This window comes from Crassostrea angulata, chromosome 5, assembly GCF_025612915.1.
Source record: "Crassostrea angulata isolate pt1a10 chromosome 5, ASM2561291v2, whole genome shotgun sequence".
NCBI lineage: Eukaryota > Metazoa > Mollusca > Bivalvia > Ostreida > Ostreidae > Magallana > Magallana angulata.
The window spans coordinates 54,838,331-54,862,241 of NC_069115.1; the positions used below are offsets into that span (position 1 = coordinate 54,838,331).

Here is a 23,911-nt window from a genome sequence, read left to right on the forward strand (position 1 = left end):
CATTTAATTTAGCAGAACATTCAAAAAGGGTATTTCCCCTTATCAATAATGTAACACCTGAAGCAAATATACTTTTATGGACCCATTAGATTTTTTCTGTATTACACTTGATAATTTGAACCTTTTTAGCTGCATTAAAACAAATTACTGTCCAAATTGTCATCAGCATACTTCAAAAGAAACTAAATGTCTATGAGTTGTCAACCTATTCCCAATGCGCAAATCTCCTTATGGCAACACAACGCAGATTTCTCCTAAACTGTCCACACAGGAACTGAAATTAGCTCTAAGCTACCAAACATGGCTAGGGCTTGACTGTGTGTCCACATCAAATGGGATCAAACGGTGGACGAGGAAGCTTGAATGTGGTCCAGCCTGCCATACCTTGATAATCCTGGCAGGTGATGCTCCATCGATCGTGTCACCAAAAGCAATCTGCATTACCATTTTACATTGATCCATAAAGAAAGAAGCCTCCCTTCACACGTCCATAAAAACTAGAAAGATTTTGATGGTAGTTCATTAAAAGTGAAAGTGTCAAATATTAGAGTTTATGACTTGGTAGCTTTGTACTGTGTTGTATGTTGTTTTGTCTTTGGAAGCATCTGTTGGAGCTTGCCTTTGAATTTACAATATTGTCAGAGAATAATCAGCAGAGTTATTGACTTTTGTGAATTTCTTAGCTACTTTGAAATAACTTTAACTGCGTAAAAAACATTTCAGTCATTGAAATATTGATTTTCATATAAATTGATATTAAGGTGTTCCATCAAGAGTAATTATAAAATTTCAAGATTACAAAATCAATGCAAAAGCATTTGTTCTAATGATAGGAAGAGTTTACTAAATACATTCATCTTTTTTCTCTTGCAGGCAAGAAAAGAAGCCATCATTCAGAAATCCAATGACCGTCTGACGCGGTATGAACAATGGAAGGCCCAGATGAGCAGTCGTAAAGGTGGGATTAGCTATGTGATCGGCTTTGGGAGTCGAGCACCCCGCACAGTGTGTCAGCCTCTAGAGCGCCGCCGGTCATCTTCTCATAGCACTATCTATCGCCGGTCCCCACAGGGCTCCGACGCTGACTCTTATATTCCTCACCGCCGGGCCTACTCTGCCTGTAGCGTCCGCAGGCACTGCTGTATAGATATTAACAAACTCATGGGGCAGGGTACGTCATCTAACCAACAACATGTCAAACTCAAGTTTAAAGAATTCTGCGATATTTGTCATTCTGTAAATATCAGTCCAGAAAAATCTCTGGGGTCCTCCCCCACACAGCTCAATGTTAAGTTTGCTCATAGGAAACTCAAGTTACAGGGCTTTCAGAAATCTAGGGTTCAAAGTAGCAAACAAGAGCAGAGAAAAATAGCTTTATATGGTTCTCCCGTCAAGGAGAGGCCGTCTTTGTCAAAGGTCACGAAGGTCGGGAAACCGCCCAAAGCTAGGCGGCAGCTCTTTTCTAAACTGCATTTGTTAGCTACTATGAAGTCTATCAAAGAGGAAACCTAAGAAATCTGAATTTTGTGATTATTTCTAAGTCATTTATTTTGGTGCTTTATTTAAATTTTGTTTGTTTGTAATTGTAAGTCTCTTTCTGAATGATTTTGTTTACTTCCCCATTCCCTGTTCATAAAGACTAGTGTTAGTGTAAAGCATGGGGGTCAATGAAAACTCTTTGTTTTATTTTTATTTTGGGGAAAAATTTGTGACATGTTGTTTCTTTCATTTTATGTTATATACTTTCACTTTCTTCAGCCAATTCTTATGTCCATTGAATTTCCCATTGAATTCATTTAAAACTCATTATTTATGATATAATGTCAAATTACATAATGGCTATAAGAACTGGCTGTGTAGTGTTTCCACAGAGTGCCTTTGAGGTAAATCTGTCTCTCTCATGTATATTATATTTATAATACTCAGGAATTTTCATTCATTTATTATACACATTTTCATGATTTTGGGTGGTTTGAATCTCCAAGTTTCAGATTTTTTATGAACCCCTTTGAATGAGTATTTGAGTAATGAGCATTTTGCTGTATATATGTCCTCGTCCACTGTGTGTGTAAATGATTGAATCTTGTTACTGATAATGGATGATCACGGCTATGTATGTTGGAGATTCAATGTGTGTGTTTAGACTGACTTGCCAGTAACTACACTAGATGCTAGTGGGTGTGTAATTCTACTAACTCACTAACACAAGGTCCAACTTAACTACCTCAAGTTTATTGTATATATTTATGTTACTATCTGCTTTGACTTAACTCATAGCTGCATCTCTTCATAAATCTCATCCCTATAATCATAGCTTTAAACCTCGAGATCTATTTGTAAAGGCTTCAGACATTTCATAAATGGCGGTGCGGTGAAAGAGGCGATGGGTATAGTCACTACATTTTTTAAAATCACATTTTCATTTTAGATTTTTTTGTTTTAGTTTAAAACTTTGATATATATATGATACTATGAATAGTTAAACTTCTAGTTTATTGACGACTTTGAAAAGATACAAATGAGGCACTAGTACTGCCAAGAAGTAGCAATGAAATTTAATTTTGAATTTTGTTAATTGTTGTAGCTTTTAAAAGCTTTCTTCACATTTTATGCATATTATATTTGATATTGTGTATTATTTCTATCGATAATTGTGATATTTATTATTCTTAATATAAATATATAAGGAATGATTTTCAATAATAAAATTAAGTAAAAAATAGCTTGGATTCCTTTCTTTGATACAAATCAACATGGCAACTGATATCAAGGTGGCTAAAGTCCTTGACCTAGAATGGTCAAAGCTTTAATGTCAAGGTCAAAGATAGCACATCCCGGAAAATGTCGAAATGCAGAAAAGAAAATGAAAGAATGTAAAGAGTTTTAAGATTTAACGTCAAGATTTGTAAGGTAACCAAATTTGCAACGTAATGTCTACTCTTCCTTTTGAATCAGCCTTGCTGCTAATTAAATGCTTTGTGCATTATGGAATACATTCATAAGACGTGGTCTCTTTGCTCTTCTCTAGAACTGCTTCTTTATCTCTACAGTTTGCCATGACCTCACTTTGATTTGTATTCTAGAAAGGAATTATATTTAATATTTCATATCTGGTTAATTAATGTAGTGATCAATGTATCAATCTCAAATATCTCAGTTGGCATGGTTATATAAAATAGAAATTCTTTTATTTATCCAGTAATTTCTTCCTGTGGATAAGGCATTTATTTTGGGCAAGGCTTTTTCATTATGTTGAATTTGTTGCATTTTTGTTGCATCATGTTGCATTGTGCTTGCATTGCTTGACTTCTTCCAGTAGGAACTTTTGGAGGCACCCCACCCTCTAAACACCTCTCCGTGTCTACGAGTGCCCTATATAACAAACGCAGTACAGACCTCTCTTCGTCAAGCAGTAATCTGAATTCCCGAGAGCGACCTGCTGAGTCGATGATGGGTAAGGGTTTGTCCGTGTGTCTGTCATACTCATGTACCTCAACTGTTGTACATACCACACAGGGTTATTAAGCATGCAGACCTTTTGTCTCTCAGGAAAGTGGTCCAGAATTGACCCATTGTCTATTAGGAAAGTGGTCCAGAATTGACACACTCTGATCCAGAATTGTTGCACTCTGGACAAAGGTCAAATCAAACAGCTATCAAGGTCATTGAAAGGTCAAATATCAGTTACCCCAAGCTACATTGTGAGCAAAATCTGGTCTAAAGTAGCCAACTTTATTGATGGGAATTGTCAATTTCCAGTTATGGAAAAGGACAAAGATCATATCTGCACAGATGCTATACATAATCAGCCAGTGGAGGCTAATAATTCATACTGTTGCCATGCAAATCAAATGCACTGAACAAACTTTATGTTGAGTGCATAATCCACACCAGAGTTCTAGCAGCTCTCGGTTTCTATAGCAGACGCTGATACAAATTAAGATGTGTAAATAGTATGCTAATAGTTTAGCCTGGAGCTTTTTGAATGATAATATAGAAATTATATTTAAGAAGGGGCCCTTCCAAACTGACCTTTACTGAAGAGAAGATTTCTTGATAGTATAGTAGGCATGAACCCAGCATGTGTGTTTGTACAATTCCTATCTGTCTTTCTCATCTTTCTTTTTTTCCATTCATCACCTTTTTCCTTTTTTCAATTATTCAAATGAATTTCTAAGTAAATTTTGATTTTGTTTTATTTATGAATGATCTGTGTATATTTATACTGCACGAACCATCATTTATTTGCATGCCGCTTAACACTCCATTCTACTGCATGAACACTCATTATACCCTTGTAACAGCTATGAGTTAATATAAACTTGTAAAATATAAACAAAATATAATAGAATTAATATAAAGCAAAACCTGTCTATCTTTCAATCATTGAAAATTCGTCAGAGTGGGCCATCAGGCTTAGTGATTAAGGCTATTGATTGGAGGATAGATATGGTAGGCAAACATATGTTGCCACATACAGGAAACAAAATAATTGGATTAATCCACTGATCTGGCTTGCATGTGATGTCAGTCACGTCTAGTCCTCTAGCTTTTGTTTTCACAGAATGGCACTAAGCATGCAAACTTCAGTTAGCATGCGCAGTTATAATAGAAATTTGATCTTTTTTTAATTTGAAATAAACAATGCAGTTTTGGATTCCTAAACAGCAAGCTAGGAGTCAATGCAAAAAAGGGCCCTATTTCTCTGTTTATGAACTCTCAATATTGCATGAGTTGAGTTCTGATGTTAGAAGAGCTTTGTACTTCCCTTGAGCTGTAGTAATTAATTAAAGGCTTTGGAAATGGAGATGTTCATTTCCACGGCTTTTGTGCCAGGTCTTGCCTTACTATAAGACTATTTGTTTAACTTTATAATCAGACGGAGAATTAACATCAGCTATGCTTTACTAAATTACTACTCAACTTACTTCTCATACTGGTTTTTGTTAATTAATTTTGCAATGTTAGATTGACCTATTGTTGCAACTCCAAATTACAAATGAGATACTCGGAATGTACGAAAACCAAAGGTTAGAAAACTTGTACTCTGTAGATCATTGAAAGAAATACTGTGGCTAGATTTGGCTTATGTTTATAAAACTCATGGAAATTGTTTTTCACACATTTTGCCATTTGAGAACCATAAATACAGTGACATCAAGTTGTCAACACCAAACATCAGCATTACAAAGGATTACAAGAAGGACCCCACCCCAGCTTATCAACACCAGGCTTAGAGTGCAAAACACATAATTATACAACAAAGAAAAAATTATCTCCACTACAAAACAGAAAGAATGCACAGAGACTATGAAAACAAAGTGCTTCATGTACATGTGTAACTACAAGTAACAATACCTTGTAAGATTATGGCAGAATCCAAATAACTAATTATAATGATCATAACTGGCTTTGCCCAACTAACTGTAATAAGAATATAACAGGCAGATTAGTAAAGCATGGCTGATGTAAGATTTGGCTGATTTCTAGAATCTATCCTCTATAAATTATTTTTTGGCTTTGTTTACCCAGTGGTGGTGGGCTACGCTGACTGCTAGCCGGATAAATTATATCTCAAATACTTATATCCAAATTATCCAACTAACAAAATGTTTTGAAAATGAATTTGATGCATTGTGACTAATATAGTGTTATTTTTTTTTCTTTTTTCTTAAAACCTTTCTCAATCCACCCAAAAATTCACCAAAAAATAAAAAAAAATTGCACCTTCACCAAATTTGACCCCCAAACAACAAAAAACTGAAAACTTGTGGCACATCTGGCTCTCGAACAACAGCCCTCAACACAATCCCAGAGAAAGGTCGATCTTTTCTAGCACCCAGCGGACCCCCTCCTACCCGGCCCAAGAGCACCATGAACCTGTCCCACAGGGAACCAGTCAAACTAAGGGAAAGAACCACACCCAGGAAGCCCCGACCAGCCAGTGTAGCGGGGTCCACCCCCGCATTCTCTCCAAATGTCAAGAAGTCGACAGATTCCCGAAGTAAAAGCACTGACAGACTTTCTAGACCTAGAGGTAGGGTAACATAGTTTATAGAAATTAAGTTTTCAATTAACTGAAAATTGTAAGGTTTGATTTTATAGACAGTTTTCTTACTCTTTTTGAGCAATGATAAAGTCTGTTATATCTAAATAATCCCAAATTTCTTTATAGCTATAGTGTTTTAACATATTGCATAGAATTTAAATATGACAGCTCACAAGTTAACATAGACACCTTTTATGAAAATAAATTTGTTGTGTAAGTATAATCAACTAGGGGTCTTTGGGGATTTACTTCAGAATGTTTATTTTACAAAAATTTGGACCTCTTTTTATAAAAGTATATTTATTTGTTACGTGTACATGCGCTCTGTTAATAAAAACTGTTCAAAACTTTGATGTCTTATTTAAAAGAGTTGCTCAGTTTCTATATTTTGAAATTCAAAGTTAAAACACAAATTGAATACGCTATATATTAATTTTTTATTAAAAACAATGAGACTGTTTTTCTTCACTGTTAGAAGTTCAAAACTTTGATGTCTTATTTAAAAGAGTTGCTCAGTTTCTATATTTTGAAATTCAAAGTTAAAACACGAATTGAATACGTTATATATTAATTTTTTATTAAAAACAATGAGACTGTTTTTCTTCACTGTTAGAAGTCACATTAAGTAGACAGTGATTGATATAAGGCGATGATTCATCCCAGACACAGAACCAGACCTCTCTACTTGACAGGTCATTTGTAGGCCAAAATCTGTCAATCAAAATACCTGTTCAGCACAATCTTACCTGTATTCATCATTATTTAATTTTATTTTCTACCTCAGAATTAGAATTAGAAAGGGAAAAAAAACCAAAGGTGCACTGACGTTTGACAAAGTGTGAAGCATTTCCTTGTCGACACATGCATTTATCCATTCAATAGAATGGCAGTTTTAAAACCAGTTCATTTTCTCCTCTCAGAGCGATCCAAGCCTCCCACCCCCAGGCTATTTCCAAAGAAGGATGTGGACTCTCAGAAGAAGGATAAGGACACAACCAAGAAAGAGACTCCCAAAGAGGTCACAAGGAGGGACCTCTCCAAAGACCTCACAAAGAAAGAGAGAACCCCCTTAAAGAAAGAGACCCCAAAACGAGAGAAGGATGAACAAAACAAACAAGAGAAGGCTTCGGAGAAAAAGGTAAATAATGGAGAGTTTAGTGTGTGCTTTTGGGGACCCTTGTTTCACTCCAGAATTTTGTCTTAATGTTGCTGGATATGCCTTGTGTTTGCTTAAGGATAAGGTGTTAATAAGGATTTTTGAATTTTTCATGATTTTTACGATTTGTATGCATATGATATGCAGATAAAGTTTCAGATGTGGGCTACAGTTTTTATCCAGCATGTGGAGGAAAATCCATACTTAAAAGTAGTAAAATAAATGTTCCCTTTGATGTTGATATGCTTAAAGGCCTCCAATTATCATAACAGATTAAAAAACAGATGATACAAATGATGACAACGTTTAGCATCAATACTGACATACAGCTATGCTTTATCATTTAGATTTCAAAGGTTCATTTGTCACAAAGATCTCGTGCAAGATTTCCTATCAACAGATCATTAACCTCAACTGAATTTTATTTTTCTGATTTTTTTTTTTAGCTCTTACTAAACAAAACCTGGGAATTCTTTTTAAATCATTTAAAATTTTTATTTTTCTCCTAATCTGAATGCAGTCTCTTATTGATATCAGCTTATGACAGCAACTCTCTCTGTTACCCTTAGTATTGCGTTGCAGGTAGTAAGACGAACAATATTGCCGACCGCCCCCACACTTAAGGCCCCTTCCCCCAGGGTCCGAAAGGTAACCTTGATTGAGTTGCATGCTTCCCTAACTTCTGCATGGTGGCCATGATTTGGGGATGTGATTTGCTCCTGATTTCTCTGTATCAGCTCTCTATGATTTAACTTGCTGATTTATTTCTTGGCTAACATTGTGTTCTGTGGATTCTGGTTGGAAGGCTTTCAAATTTTAAAATCTTTATTTCAGTTTTTTCTTTATTTATCATTTAGTCAGATAAGATATGTTCCTGGAAGTATTCAGACAAAATTATACACTTATACACAACATATTTCTTGGCAATCTTCCTATTTCTGTTCAGCAGTGGCTTAAGTTACATGTATTCAGATTTAAATATATTGCAATATATTCAAACTGTAAATGAGCTATAAAAAGTTATGATATACATGTATATATTATCAAAGAAGAAACACTACATAACTTTTGTTTGTGTGATTTGCAATTGTCAGATCAAAGTTTTTACCTTTATAGATTTCTCCGTTTCATTCCAGATTTATTTAGGGCACTGATATTTCTAGTTTATCATGTTACTATGTTTTATCATTTCCTATTTCTTTGTAGAACTTACTACAGAGTTAAATGTAGTTTAGATTATTACCTCAAATTTGACTTCAATTTTATTAGATATTAGATATCATGAAAAGTAGAATTTTTTTACTCAAGGAACCGGGCATATTTATCTTTCCTTTATGTAGTACAATTGTTCTTGTTGTAAATAAAAATTGGGGGATATTTTTTCCATCATCTATTCATATGTTCATGTCTAAAATTGTATATTCATACAAATATCAATGCAAGATAATATTCCCTCTAGATATGTCATTTGAATAGATTGTAAATATTAGCTCAGTAAAATAATCCACTGTTTTTAGATATGAAATTCTTCACATGCATTTCTTTTCTGCAAAGTAAAGTTGATACTGCAGCTGGCGACAAACTTAGAACCATTTTAACAAGACCTTGGACTTTCGGTTGGACGTAGCTATCTATTTCTTGCATCAAAACAAGTTAAAAATGACCGGTTTCAAGCGAAATATGCACTGATTGTGTAGTCTTAGCTCAAAAGCCAGACAAATCTTGTTGATTTCACAGAGCTAAGGCTGAGTGGCCAGCAATGAAATAGACAGGCCTACATCACATTGCTGTTTGACACAACTACCCAAAGTCCAAGCTCTTGTTAAAATGGTTCTAAGTATTTAGTAACCATGTAATAACTGATCCAAAACACGATATACTTTACAACTCTATGTATCTCGTAAAGATATATTCAAAACTGCAAAGGATCTAATGTCTATTTTAGAATAAGATTAAAAATGCTCATGAATGAAATGATCATTTGAGGTCTGAACCAAAAAGTTGCCAATATTCATTGAGTTGACGATCCATTGTTATGTGTATTTTATTCTTGTACTGATAATTATTGTGAGGTTTAAAAGTGTCAGCCTTCCCTGATACAAGAATTTGTTCACAACAAAAGATGATTTGTTTAGATTTTAACATTCAATCAAAATTTCAGCAGACACCAGTGAAGCAGCCTGACACAAAAACCCCAACCAAGACAGTGTCAAAGGACGCCAAGAAAGAGGTGAAGGCCAAGAAAGTTGTGGCAACAACTCCCGAGAAAGAGAAAGCTCTGCTGGACCAGAAACCAGAATCAGAGGGCAAGGAGGAAAAAGGTAAACATATACAGTACACAAAATTAATAATTTAAAACATATCATTTCTACACTGAAGTCTTTGTATTAATATAATTTTCAATGATTTTTAACCAGTTAACTGTCTTTCAATTTAAATAAGTTCATCTTCTAATCAGTTGATCCCTTTTGATAATTAATTTATTAGTTCAAACATTATATAAATACTACGGGTAATTAAAATTTTTATATCCATAGAAGCTTCAGAAAATGTACCTGAAAAATCAGAAGTACCAAGCCATGATGCAGAGACAAAAGAAATAACAGCTGCAGAGGACAAAGTCACTGACATTGAGCCAGAAAAATCACCTGCTGTATCACCTGCCTCATCTCCTGAACCGGAGGAGGAGAAACCAAAAACACCCTCACCCAAACCAGGAACCCCTGAACCCAAGGGGCAGAAGACTCCCCCCACTGCACCAGGTACCCCAGAGAAATCTGCTACCCGGGCACTGTCTCCCAAGCCCGGTACACCGGAGCCCATTACAGCCCGGGCTGCCTCCCCCAAACCAGGGACACCATCATCTGCTGCCAAAAGTAAGAAGGAGCTGGAATTAGAGGAGTACAAGAACAAGCTGGCAGAGAAACGACGCCAGGCGAGGGAGAAGGCGGAGAGAGAGGCGGAGATAGAGAGGCAGAGGCAGGAGCAGCTCAGGTAGGGCCTTTGTTGTAGTGATATGTAAATTCCTTATTTTATGTGAGTATTTAATTCCGCGATTTGGCTTTTTTGTATCAAATCGCCAGAATATGAAATTGCAATCACCAATTTTTTTCTTAAAATTTCCTATGGGTCAAAACCGTCTGAAAAATAAAAGTGAGATTTTAAAAAACGTAAGGGTTGCCTTGCGATTTTTCCTGGAATCACAGGATTATAGTTTTAAAGATTGGTATTTTTCTGCTTCTTAATGCTGATGAAAAATGATACCTAAGTTAAGGAATATGTACAATTTAATGTAAAGTACATGGTGAAGTTCCAAAAGCACTATAATATTAGGGTTCTATACATCCTCCATCTCAAAATTGCTTTTATGTGACTCAGCTAGCAATTATTCTCATCAACATTTAATGAAATGAAGTGGAAAATACCTTGAAGAGTAACATTTATGTAATAGATATTTGCTCTTTATGAAATTGATCAGTTCATTTTTAGAAATCAATTGTAGAATTTGTGTTTGTCAGCTGTTCTATCTTGATTGCATCGCTTGCCTTTTGGGATTTTCTTTATTTGGAAAACAGGAAATCAATAATAGAAAAACCACTGATATTAATTTTGAATAAGGTTATATATATATGTTATGTTGTGTTCAGCTTTAACAGGTTATGAATAATGAAATCTGTCAATTAAATTTTATGAGGTGGAAATAATTTCATGCATGGGCTAACAGTTGATAGTTCAATAGCCTTGCACGCACAGATTACCTGTGGTCAATAAGCAATCTGTAGATACAGGAATAAAATCTGTCTCTGGGTTGATTAGGGTCTGATAGCATTCTCTTTCATGTTAGGTCATCCACAGGTCACTGTTAGTTGGGTGATTGAGCAGACATAACTTTGTTATTTACAAATAAATGATTTTGTTCTGCAAGTAAGAAAAAAAAAGTAAATATAATTTATCTAGTGTTTTGACATATCAAGTACTTGTTTAACATATACTCTTATAAAGTTTAGATAAAAATAAGATCAATGTATCTCAAATTTTGAGGTTATTTTTCATTAGGGGTTTAGGTTGTGTAAAATAATAAGCTTGATAGCCTTTTGATACATTTAAATGGTTTCAATGCACAACTTGGAATGAAGTTTTCTTCAAATATGAACTTCATCATCTGGTGTATCATTAATACTGAAGTAAATTTTTTATAATACTAAACAATTGTTTTACATTAGGCTTGAAGAAGAGGAGCGACAGAGGCGAGAGGAGGAGGAACAGAGGAGGATGGAGGAGGAGGCCCAACAGCTGGCCGCACTGGCTCGACAGGCCGAGGAAGAGAGGCTCCGAAAAGCAATAGAGGCAGAGGAACTCCGAAAGAAGGAGGAACAAGAGAGATTGGAGCAGGAGAGGAAAGCTGTAAGCTGAGACAGATATATATATATATTAGACTTATTGTAGATCTTTCAAAAACAATGCATGACATGCTGATACTGCTTTTCTGGGTCGTTAAATTTGCATAAGCACCGTATGAGCATTAAATAATCAGGTATAAATCTCATAGTGCATTTTTTATTTGTTTAGTCCATCTTATTGTTTAGAGTTTATGATGTCAGAGTTAATAAATATTGTAAACCTGCTTATCTATGATGAACAGAAAGAAGAAGCAGAACAAAAAGCCCGGGAGGAGGCAGAGAGAGCTGAGAGAGAAAGACAGGAGAAGGCCAAGAAGGACGAACTGGAGCGCCAGGAGAGAAAGAAGGTACTGACCAGACTGGTCCATGTTGACCGGTCACCGAACATAAGAGTGTCTTAGTCCAATGTCTCAGTTATAACAGGCCTTCATAATGGCTATGAAATGAATTATAATTATTAATTAGAGTAAATGTCAGTTGTTTTTTGTAGTCTTTGCTTTTTCGCATTTAATTGTGTAGTATTAGTCATTATCATTCACTGATTACCGGTAGGCAGTGTGCCGTCTTCGTACGATTGTCCCTTGTCATTTCCTGACAGAATGCAGGTAATTAAGATTTTTTTTTATTGTAATGTGATCGTAATGGATGTCATTATATTCTTGTAGAGACTGGAGATGATAATGAAGAGGGTGAAATCCGACTCTCCAATGAGCGCTTCCACAGAAAATCTGAGGGTAAAACATGACACACCAATGAAAATTAGACTTCAAAATGAGAAATTACGATCATAATATTATGCATCTTTTTCAATACATTTGCCTTTCTTGTAATTTACGACAATCGATGTAAAATCATTAGGTCAATTACAACAAAATTATTCAGGAGAACAAAGTTAACCTTGATCTAAAAGATGAAATAATGACAATAATTATAAAAAGGAATTTTAGTTTAGAGGGTACAGGAATATTGTAACAGGTTGTAAATAATGCAAATGAAGGACATTATTTGGTTTACTGGGTAATTCTAATTGACTCAAAATCATGTGTAAGATGATTTAATTGTACAATAAACATTTCAAAAGACAGGCAGAATAGCCTAAAAACCACTTCCTTTGATAGTGTAAAAATAATTCTATGTCTTGGTTATTTTCAAAGTTTTGATTATTTCCTTGATATAAACTACATTTATTTCAAAAGTTACATCTAATTGGAAAAAGGCGCAGTAAGTGTGAAACTGTAATCATGGAGAAAGTTTTTGCCTCATGAAATATAACGAATTTAGGAGGCTGGATGGTCCACAAATTAACCATATTAAAGATTTACCTTTAGTATTTAGAAATGATGTCTTTAAGTTATAAACTTTTTTTTGGTATAGAAAAATTGCATATATTTTAGGTTTAAAATATGAATGTTTTCCTACATTTTCATATAGAGTTCTTCTTCTTAAGGAGATCAATAAAGTCTAAAAATGGCAAAAAAGTTAGTTTCATTTCCCACACTTTTTATGATTTTTAAATCAGAAAATGTGTCTTAAAAAATGAACTACTGTGACAGTTGAACTTCGATATCTCGAACACTGATATCTCGAATACAATGGATATGTCGGAAGTGATTTGTAAGTCCCAACCACTTATTTTTAAGTATTTTACCCTTGATATCTCGAATCCTCTGATATCTTGATATCTTGAATACTCAGATATCTCGAAGTTTTAAAACAGTCACATCCTGTTTAAGATAACTAAGTTTGACTGTATAATTGTCCCTGCGACTTTGCTGTTTTACTTTAAATGCAGTGGTACATGTATTGCTTTATAATGACTGCTTTGTTGTGTGTTTACAGAGTGAAGGAATGACATCCTCCCTGTCCAGCTCTCTCATTGGATCGCTGACCGGCTCATCTGAGAAACTGTTGGATGACCAGAAGTCAAGTGAAAATGGTGTATCGTTCAACTTGGAGGATGCTAACGGAGAGGGCGGGAAACCCCAGGAAACTCCTGCCTCCAAATTCAAGTCTCCACTGTTACAGAAACTCGTAGAAAACAAATCTCAAAATGGTGGCAGTGAAACTCCCAAATTCAAATCTCCACTTTTGCAGAATCTACTAGGAAAGAAAGGAAGATTAAATCTAGACAAATTAGACAGTGAAAAATCTGATGGATCAGACTCTGAGAAAAACGACGGGAAGCCTGAGAATGGGGATTACGTTCCATCTGAGGGCAGTGACAGTGGACTAAGAGTGAAGAGTTCCTCACAAGGGGAGTTAACTCTAGAGAAAAGTGATAGTATAGAGAGTGAGGAGGATAGTAATTCTAGTGACAGTAAGGGGGAGACTGTGATACAAAGTAGTGAGAGCGTGTCAGTCCACAACGGGGGCATGCACCAGGAACTTGTAGACTCTAGGTAAGTCCTCCATGTACGGTACTCTATTAGTATTGGTGAATATGAAACTGTTTTACACGGAATGAATATAGGAGACGGTTTCAATACAGGTACATAAAGAAAAACTATAGAAATTAACTCTTTACTTCTTCATAAACTAAGATGATGACGTGCTGTAAATCAGATATCTATCAGGAGTAAAAGAAAATTAACATGGTACACCATAGTTTCTTGAAAAATGATGAAAAATTTCACATGAATATTTATTTCATTTGCTTGCACTTCAATTTAATTGAGAGTGTTTGTTGAAAATAACAATCCCCCAACATGAGCATCTTAGTTTACAGAAGGTAAAGAAACTGAAAGTTAATTACAATGCTTAAGATTACAACTTACAAATGTCAACCCTATAGAAATTCTAAAAAACGGTGGGCAAATTCTACAAGGATAATAAATGGTGTCAAGAGGTCCAAGTTCTGATATTTAGAATAAATTTGCTTAATGTGCTTCGTTGCCTTCAACAAATGTTACAGTTATGATTTAAAAATTAAGAGAGACTTTGGAACAGTAAACTACCACTTTTTACAGGAATGTGAGAAATGAAAGTCAATTTATGGGTATGTTTGTAAGGAATGCTGGAATTGGAGCCCTGCTGGGTCTGTCTCTGTAGTTAATGGCAGTGTATACTGTAATTGTTCAGGAAATGAAACCTCATTTACATAAAGATAAGTGTGCACTGCAGGTATTTGTGGAATGCATTTAAATGAGATCCAATTTCTTCAGTCAGTAAACATTTTAATAATACAATGGGTTGTGAGGGGTTGGCCTAGTTTGGAGTTGGACTATGAAATTTGTGACTGTGTTTAGGGGATCGCCCTCCAAAGTAAGTCATTGTTTGTAATGGTTGATGTTTACACTTGGATGAAATCGGCAGTAGGAGAGTGCGTGTGTTAGGGAGGGTCTCCAAAGTTATCACAGCGATTTGAATTGATGTCAGTCGACAACAAATAGATAGGGCCCCTGAGGTCCCAATAGATTGCTGAGTTTATCCCTCAGTGATCTATATATCTTGACTTTTATCTTTAGTTTCATTGGTACAGTTCTATATTTGATATCCATTTGGGACGTAAAGAAGATAAATCAGTCATTATTTGTCACTCACAGTTCTTTAACATTGACCACAGCCGTTTCGTGCTTGGTCATTCTCCCTCTATTTCTTATATCTGTCACTGCCTAAAACCGTTGTAATTCTGAGATATATAGTATAGTGAAGTTATTGGAAATATACTATTCAGGTGACTTGGTGCTTTATGCTGTATTTATGAAAAGAATTATCGTAATAACTAATAAGCCACACATGTGTACTATGAATTGTGTAGTAGATAAAATATTCCATTTTAATGGCAAAGACCATAAAATAGTCCTGTCCACTATCTGGATTAATTGTTTTTCATTGCTCTACCTGTTTGAACAGGTAGATATTTGTAGTAAGTACACACATAGGTAGTATAAATGATTTGCAGTAAGTGATTGGTGTATCTAGTAACAGTGTGTATCTGTTTATTTCACACCTGAGTACCACTGCCCACTTGACCCGCTGATCAGGATAAACAACAATCTGTGGCTGACCGCCCAGTGATAGCCCTGTCCTTTACACCTATACAGGCCCAGTAATCTGGGTCTGTCAATAAAGTCATCATACCATTTAAACTAAACACACACTTTGAAAGGACCCCCATTATCAGATCTTATAAAATTCGGGATAATATTAAAAATGGCGCAGGTACGACAGGTAAGGTTGTCTAATGCTTTTTACTGGTTTATTTCCTGCGGGCAGGGCTCTGTTTTGATATTATGTATTGAAATTTAAAGTGAAATATATATTACAACTGGAATATCAACAACAGGTTGACACATGTGTTCATATTGATTTTCATTGAAATTCCTGTTCACCTTTGAAACTCTGGTGTGAGTGACAGTGTCTGCGTTGTTTACAAATGTTCGCTGTGATATGGAGGGATCTGGTTTAAGCTCAGACCAAGGCTGTCCCATCATAAGGAACACAGGGATTTGTGTAGGTCTGTGTCGGGTGAAAGGAATTATATCTTGACAGTATCTCAGAGAGTTTACTTTCACTGCTTTTAAATGACCCAATTTGTTTATTCACTTGGTGCAGGAAGAACATTGCAGCGTTGATAGACGAGTTCTTGTTAGGAGATTGTTCACTGTAATAGTCCCCTAGAAGATATCGATTCCTAATGGATTTGAGAAATAATGTGAACATTAATGCCAAGACCTGTATAGACAATTAGGCCAGCAAACTTGATTCCTGTTTGTTTTATTCACTCCTCTGATTTTTTCTCCTTTCAGTATTAGCATGACAACAAATGACTCGCTTGGAACATCCTTTTCTGTAGACGGTTCTCTCAGTGCTTCACGAAGTGAGCAGGTGCCCCATGAAAGCGAGTTTGAGGAGGTTATAGATTTAAACAATAGGAACAAACAATTGGCCAATACTGAAGACTTGCTGAATTTGAATACAGTGGAGAATTTAGATAATCGGGACGCTGGAGCCGACATCATACCTAAACCAATCATCGCCTTCGAAGACAATGCAACCAGACGACAAGAAGTCTCAGGTAACTGATGGGGTAATTGGCTAATGGAAATCACTCTTTAATGCTTGGACTCTTGATAAATGAAATATTGAATTAATATCCTTATCAAAGAATGGGATATCTTGTTAACTGCAACATAAATCATTCAAATCACGTCTTATGTTCTTAGATTTTCTTTTAGATATTTGATCAAAATTATAAGTAAGAAATTTTTCAATATTTGTTAAAGTTGAACAAAGAACTGTAGTTTTATTTGAAAAAATTGTTTGTAAACGTTAAGATGGGTGTAGGTAAGCAGTATTGTGAATGTCGGTGACTTAGAACTTGCCTGTGTCATTTCAGACTACTTGTCCTGAGAATGCAGTGGTAACCAATGGGGTGACCATGGGGACAGATGATTCCACCAATCATCAGAATGGATCGGAGGATGGGACGCCCACTGGGGTTTCCTCGTCCTCGGTCATCTTAAGTCATCATGTTGTGACATCATCAGCAGGATCCACTCCCGGCTCGCGCGCCTCCACCCCGATGGACGCTTTGTGGCAACAGCTGGAGAAGACCATGGTGTCCAGTATTGACCGGGTGCGGTCGACCCTGGAGGATCATGGTGTGGGGGAGGGGGATGAGGACAGTGAGTCTGAGGAGGGACACATATGGAGGATGGTTCAGGGGGATTCCCCGTACACCATCGAATTTGTCTGATCCATTTCTTGTTTTAGATAGGCTATCAAATAATGTGTACAAAAACTTTGACGATAATTCATTGTAGGTATGTCAATGAGATAATATAAGAAATGTGCTATAATTTAGTCTTGAGGTTGGAATCTCATTAAAAGTTTCCATGTATTTCTGTATCTAAACTGCAGATAAAAATGTTTTGGCAAGAGAGTACACCATTCAGATTCCATTTGATCCCCATTGTGATCCCCAGCCATCAAATAATATATATGTAGATTCACAATGTATTTATTTATGTCACTCAGTCACATGACTGTCATGTGATCTGTGAATGGCTTCAGTTGATGGTATGGGCTACTGGTTTTGTGATTTTTTTCCTTCCCAAGTTCATTGAGCATTTGCTTAAATTTGAATAGTGCATATTTATGGTATTTTTAAGGTTACTGTTACTATTAAATGCATTGGTTACTTTTTATGATTTTTTTTTTACAATTATTTTTAATTTACATTTAATGACATATTTTTTTCCAATGTTGAACATGTGGAACAATATTGAAACTGGTGTATTCTTTCTGAGATTATATTTCTCATTAAGTGCTCATCTTGTGTAATGAAATGACTTGTTTTCTGGAATAATTTAGAAAGGAGTTATACATGTACAATTGGTAAAAGTTGTGATATTTCCTCATTATAACAGTTATAAAGTTGTATGATTATATAGTGGTACCCTCAACAATATTGACAGTATTTATTACAACAAATATCCATATCTAGTCTTTTTTACCCATTGAGTATGCAAATAACAAATGTAATTGCTTCCCTCTATAGATTGGGAGCCTGCCAGTTAACGACCTCAGGATATAGAATTAATTAATTACTCTGAATAAACACAACCCCGTTAGTGATGTTTTATGTACTAGTTTTACTGTGGGCTACTCTGTTCTGTCGATTAAGTAACTGATGTGATGTGATGAACGTAAGAATGTAACTGTCCTCTTCAAACCTTGTGTTCTATAGATTCAATACGTCTGTATTATTTATCTGTGTACATACGATTCCAGCAGTTCTTCCCCTGTTTACATTCAGTTTGACGGTTTCCCTATAAAATGAGGTCCCAGTGATTCATTGCCAGGAGGATGGAGACAGATCTAGACTCCACTAGGTCTTCTCCCTAACCCTGTACAGCATGATCACTCCATCTCATAACCAGCTTATACTCTGTCAGTATTCCCTCCCTTTTGTGCGAAAGTCATTTCCTTTTCATTTATTATCCCTTTTAACTTCCCAATAAGCTTATTGGCCATGTTTATAATGTGTCCCTATACATTTTGGATTATGTCTGCCTGACAAGATTTGAAAAATACCTTACACAATTAATAAATCTTGAATAATACAATTATTATCCTTACTAGCAGAATACCAAGATTAAAATATAATCCTATCGACAATATTTCTAGTAACAACTAATATCAAGAGAAGTAACTCTGTCGTGATTAGCAGGTGCGCGTTGTGGGACACATTATAGAAGGCCTTTGATCAGGGGTGATGGGCGGATCAGAGCACACCTCTAGTTCCCTTGTTCAGCTTCACATTTTCGACAGAAACTAACAAGGGGACTAACTCTTGTCCTTTTATAATTTTTCCCTTTTTTCATGGTTATGGCAAATCTTACTGCTGGAATTGTTTTTACGATAATGAAGAAAATCAAAGAATGAAATTTATTTACGAAGCAGAATTTTTTCACTATAACTTTTTTATTATTTAATGAAGTTAACTAGAAAACTTCGATATAAATTGACAATTGACTGTACAGGCCCATAGAAGAGATATTGGTCTTGTCTTATGTGGCCTTTAATTACGGTACCAGTTTCTTTTACTTGGTTCTATAATATGGCTAATTGTATTTGATTGATTCAGCTTTGCTTTTTTACTGAAATGAGTTGAACGCAGAGCTAAATTAAATGTGTCTTGTCACTACAAAAAGTAATAAAAACACAAAGAACTTATTTCTGTTTCTGACTTTCTCATTGTACCCGCATACTCAGAATGAAGACAAACCAGGTACATGATGGATCTAGTGTGTACGTGATCATAACCAAATCCAATCATTGTATGAAAGTGGCCAAAGAAATGTCTGTATCGGGGAACACATTTAATGGTCTAAAGTGTTTGATCTCCTCTGTGGCTGTCAGCTTTTAAGAACTGTGCGAGGATAATTTGAGGACATATTGAAGTGTTGAGCCACAGAATTAAGTTGAGTACCTGTTTATTTGAGTGCATTAAATGTGTGACATGATCAGTTTGAGGAATCAATGCAATCGATTATTGACAGGTGTGTGATCATCTTCCTTGTTTTATGATCTTGAAGTTCAAGGGGGGGGGGGGGGGGGTCCGGATCCTGCTACTATGAATTTCAAAATTACTTTAATCAACTAAAGCCCTTGGGAGTATTCGTGGATCCGCGCTGGATACTAATGTATATCAGGCAACGAATGACACATGATTTTAGTAGATTACCAAATGGTCTTCCCGTGATATCACTTTCTGCGAATTCTTCTTGCCAGAAAACTAATCCTTTTAAATCAAAGAATTTCTGCTATTAAATGATATACACTGTATGATCGATTTCTTCTAAAAGAGAGAGAGAGAGAGATAAGGGGGGGGGGGGAATTATGTGTACATGTACAAATACAAAGAATGTACAATGTATGAAAGAAATATGAATGCATAAATGTCACAGTTGTATACTATAACTTAATTTGTTTGAGTCTGACATGAAATATTGATTAACAATGGGGGTGGGTGGGGGTATGATACACGTGTACATATGGGTACGAAATGAAATAACAGTGTCAGTAAATCTAACCGCAACGTCAAACTTTGTTGTTAAGAAATATTGAACAAAAATTATATTAAAAGGAACTTATGAGACGTAATAAATACTTCAGCGCAAAATTTGAGAGTAGGTTGAAATTATCCACATGGAATCAATTAAGCCCTGCATTTAAATCATGTATTACCCATTTGTCTAAAGTGAGTGTGCATTGAGATGATTTTTATCCATTTATCTAAAGCTAGTTGTGCATTGAAATCATTTTAACACGTTTGTAGAAAGACATATTTGTCTTAGGTGAGACGTGTTGTGAAATTTTACGCATTTGTCTCATGTATAACCGTGTAGCAAAACCATTTATTACACATTTGTCTGTCTAAATTGATCACAAAATCAAAGACCTTGAACGTCTTAACTTGAATACCAAAAGGCTTATTGAACAGCACTATAGATATTATATTGATATTCTCCAACACGATTTTCATCAGGTTGTTACACAGTTTTCAAAGTCCATTGTTTTCTTTATTTACCGTTTCAAACCTACAGTGACTTCCACTTATCTGGCATGTTTGATTTTTTATTCAGTGTTTTTTTTCTGCAGCGTTATTCTTTGAAGAACAAACAGCCTCTAATTCCTGTTATGTTGAATATATCGAGTCCATCTTTGTATGTGTGTGAATAAGGATGCGGCCCGAGACTCAAGCCGAGTTCTATTTGAACTGAGTAAATTCAAGATTTGTTACGACCAAGACAAAAACTGCCACCTTATTTCCCAGGAAGCAACACAAAAGAATTTAATTAAAATGCACAAGAGAACAAATTCTGAAGATAAAAATGATATTCGTATCCTATACTTATATTGATTAAAACCCTTGCTCAAAGTCGTACGAGCTCGTGTATGAGCGCCATTCATCACAGCTGATGGAGTATTTGTACTTAGTCGATGTACGGCAACAGTAAACAATTGGTTTTAGAAAGAAAGAGAACATTGGGAGAGTCAGCCTTGGATTTATATACAGTATTTGATATATATCTGTTGCCATTGTATGTCTTTTACTTTATTTCTTCTACCCAAGGAAAAAATCCCCACCTATAGAAAAAATAACCACATTCCGGAAATCACGGTGGGAAAAACAGCTTTAAAAGCTTGACGTATCCTTTTGATGGCTGAACAATGCCCGGGCACACTGTAGATGTATTAAATCGTGACATTGGTCTACTGTCCTACGGAGGAAATAATTAAATACTGCTTCGGAGGTTATTTATGTTCAATTGGTGAACGTAGTATGTTCGAATCAGCGTCAAGTCTTTGAAGCCAGGGAACGCTCCGCTGTTGTAAGTATTATCTGCTTCATTTTTTCCTTGTAATATCAATATTAAAAATGAAATATATTGCTTTCATATTGATGTTAATAGGACATATACCAAATAAATTCATGGAATGCCAAATTTATTCAATGCACAATTGATGCTTTAAATAAAAAACAAAAAAAACAAAAAAGCCTTTTAAAAGGCATTTGGAAGAATTTAATGCACAGCTGAAAGAAAAGAATATTTAAAGTGTCGTGTAAAATATTTCATTGTTTTAAAAACAAGAAAACATCTCTGTCATGTGACCCCAGGGGGCGACACATTTCTCGACCTTGAGCAACCGAGTTGTGTGGATGGAGGTTGGCATTTTTGTCCAATAGAATTGATTCTTCTCTGATTCCGAGGCTAGGGGTATCTTGTCTGATTTTAAATGTTACATTAAAAGGCAGTGCGTTTTTAAAGATATTTTATATCAAACTTAAAATATATTGCGTGTCTTCTCTCAAAAATAGATGTTCAACAAAGTGTTTCCTGGGACCTGTAAATGCTTTGAGTTGAACCTTTCCATTTAACTTAAATCAGACTTAGCATGGATGTGTCGCAAGTTAATGCATTTTTCTTTTCATTAACTAAGTTAACTTTTGTGTTTTTTAAAACAGGCTGGTATGGTGGACAACTTTCGAGTCGTGATATTTCATTGAAATCCATGACCACCTAGAAATCAAACAAGGCGAGAGAGCAAAGACTGGGAAAACATCACGATTAGCGGTGGATATTGGAAATATTACTCCAAGTGTTAAATGTTTTTTATTTAAATCAAAGCATCTGTACGGGAAGTGCTAGACCTCTTGTACTGAACGGCCGCTGTTTGTTCAAATGTTTGCTTACTGTGCCTCCTAGTCAATGGACCTTGAATACACAGATTCGGCCAGCGGTCCGCGCTCAAAGAGCTGGGGCCTGTTTGAAGAACAGATCTACCGTGCATATAAAACTGAGGAGTAAATAGACAGTCCGAGTTCTAACCAAGCTGGAATGTTACGCGCAACATGTATGTAAAATAATAATATCCCCATAGGGATAAACCCCACAATCGATGATATGACGGATTAGGGCGCCAAATAACGCATGACACTTGGAATCCTTCTGGATTGATAACTTTCAAAGTCAAGATTTACCCTATTCAATGCGAAAAGACGTGTGAAGCGAAAGGATATTCAATCAGTTGTTTTTCTTTTTATTTTTTAAATAAGGAACACATGTTTGTCTTATTGATATAAACCAGAGACAATATTGGATGTACTGATAAAAAGATCTTTTGATAGGCAAGGTCGCCATACATATCATGCCGACCAATGTTATTTCCAGACCAAACACCTATCTCTCCGAGCACGGGTCTCTGGGGTCTTCCAAATCCGGGACCCAGACTTGGAAATCCTCCATGGAATACCTAAACAAGAAGAAAAAGGCCAAGTCGGACATATTCCACGCGGAGTACGACCAGAGATTGCTGAGATTGAAATCGTTATTAATGATGGACAACCAGACCGAAAACGAAGCAAAGGCGAGTAAACTGAACAGATCAGAACAGACAGGACTGGAAACGGTGAAATCTCAAGTGTGGAGGGAAAGCTTGAGCTACGAGAGACAGTACAGTCAGACTGTACGACAGTTCCGCGCCCATTCTGCGCGCGTGTTTCGGAATTCAGGACTGAATCCGCCCAATGGCCTCCAGAGGTCGCCCACGGTTTCTATGGAATCTCTCGCAAAAGACAAGTTATTGCAGCGTCGCAAATCTCAGAGCCGGGACCTCAAAGCCCAAAACCCGTGTGTTACGTGTGGAAAAATTCAAGGAGTTATCAGAGCATTTGAGAAAGAAACATCATACCACAGTGACTTCAAACAGAGCCAAGACAAGGCAGACAAGGTGCATCAAACAATCTGTCTCTTCAACGACAGACAAATGAAGACATTTATTCATTCACTGGAGACGGAGTACTGTAAGACTATGCCAGACGTCACCCAGATGATCCAAGACTCCAAGTTCTACCTCCAGCAAAAGCCCGGAACCGCAAACGCCGGCGTGGACCGGCCCAAGTCTTATCCATTGGAAATGATTCGGTTAAAAGACCGGGTTTCGACGTTCTGTAAGAGTCAGGACAAGTTTAACAAACTGCACCCTATTCCCAGATGTGTACAAAATGGGACAGATAAAGCCAGGATAGACCTTGCTGTGTCTACCAGAAAGCGACGATAGGAGAGACTGCAGCCATTGTCTTTTACACTGTGCTATCGTCGTTTTTTGTTCGTTACATACCGAGCCTTTCCCGCCCTGCATAGATGATGTTTTTGGTGTTACATTGTGTTTGTTTAATTTGATAGGTTGTTTATATTATGATGACAACATATTTCATTCTTATTCGTGCAAAAATTACTTTGAATAATTATTAAAGTCAAACACAGAGTAAATCAAGTTGGAAGGTTCTTTAAA

The 23,911-nt window shown here is 36.0% G+C and overlaps 2 protein-coding genes across 2 annotated transcripts in view; both read left to right on the plus strand.

Annotated features, from left to right (window-relative positions):
- The window catches only part of LOC128184028 (inner centromere protein A-like), a 56,451-nt gene extending 37,166 nt beyond the window's left edge, over positions 1-19,285 (plus strand). The window contains exons 16-26 of the mRNA XM_052853310.1: positions 874-1,171; positions 5,837-6,037; positions 6,970-7,187; positions 9,367-9,526; positions 9,743-10,199; positions 11,429-11,609; positions 11,848-11,952; positions 12,271-12,339; positions 13,445-14,004; positions 16,354-16,622; positions 16,966-19,285. Coding sequence (XP_052709270.1) covers positions 874-1,171; positions 5,837-6,037; positions 6,970-7,187; positions 9,367-9,526; positions 9,743-10,199; positions 11,429-11,609; positions 11,848-11,952; positions 12,271-12,339; positions 13,445-14,004; positions 16,354-16,622; positions 16,966-17,303 — 2,856 coding nt within the window. The 3' untranslated portion in view covers positions 17,304-19,285. The remainder of the gene's footprint in view (positions 1-873; positions 1,172-5,836; positions 6,038-6,969; positions 7,188-9,366; positions 9,527-9,742; positions 10,200-11,428; positions 11,610-11,847; positions 11,953-12,270; positions 12,340-13,444; positions 14,005-16,353; positions 16,623-16,965) is intronic.
- A 1,788-nt stretch (positions 19,286-21,073) lies between these two features.
- LOC128184025 (uncharacterized) lies at positions 21,074-23,911 on the plus strand. Its single transcript, XM_052853307.1, has 2 exons — positions 21,074-21,447; positions 22,083-23,911. The coding sequence occupies exon 2, from the start codon at positions 22,766-22,768 to the stop codon at positions 23,675-23,677; it is 912 nt and encodes a 303-aa protein (XP_052709267.1). The 5' UTR covers positions 21,074-21,447; positions 22,083-22,765; the 3' UTR covers positions 23,678-23,911.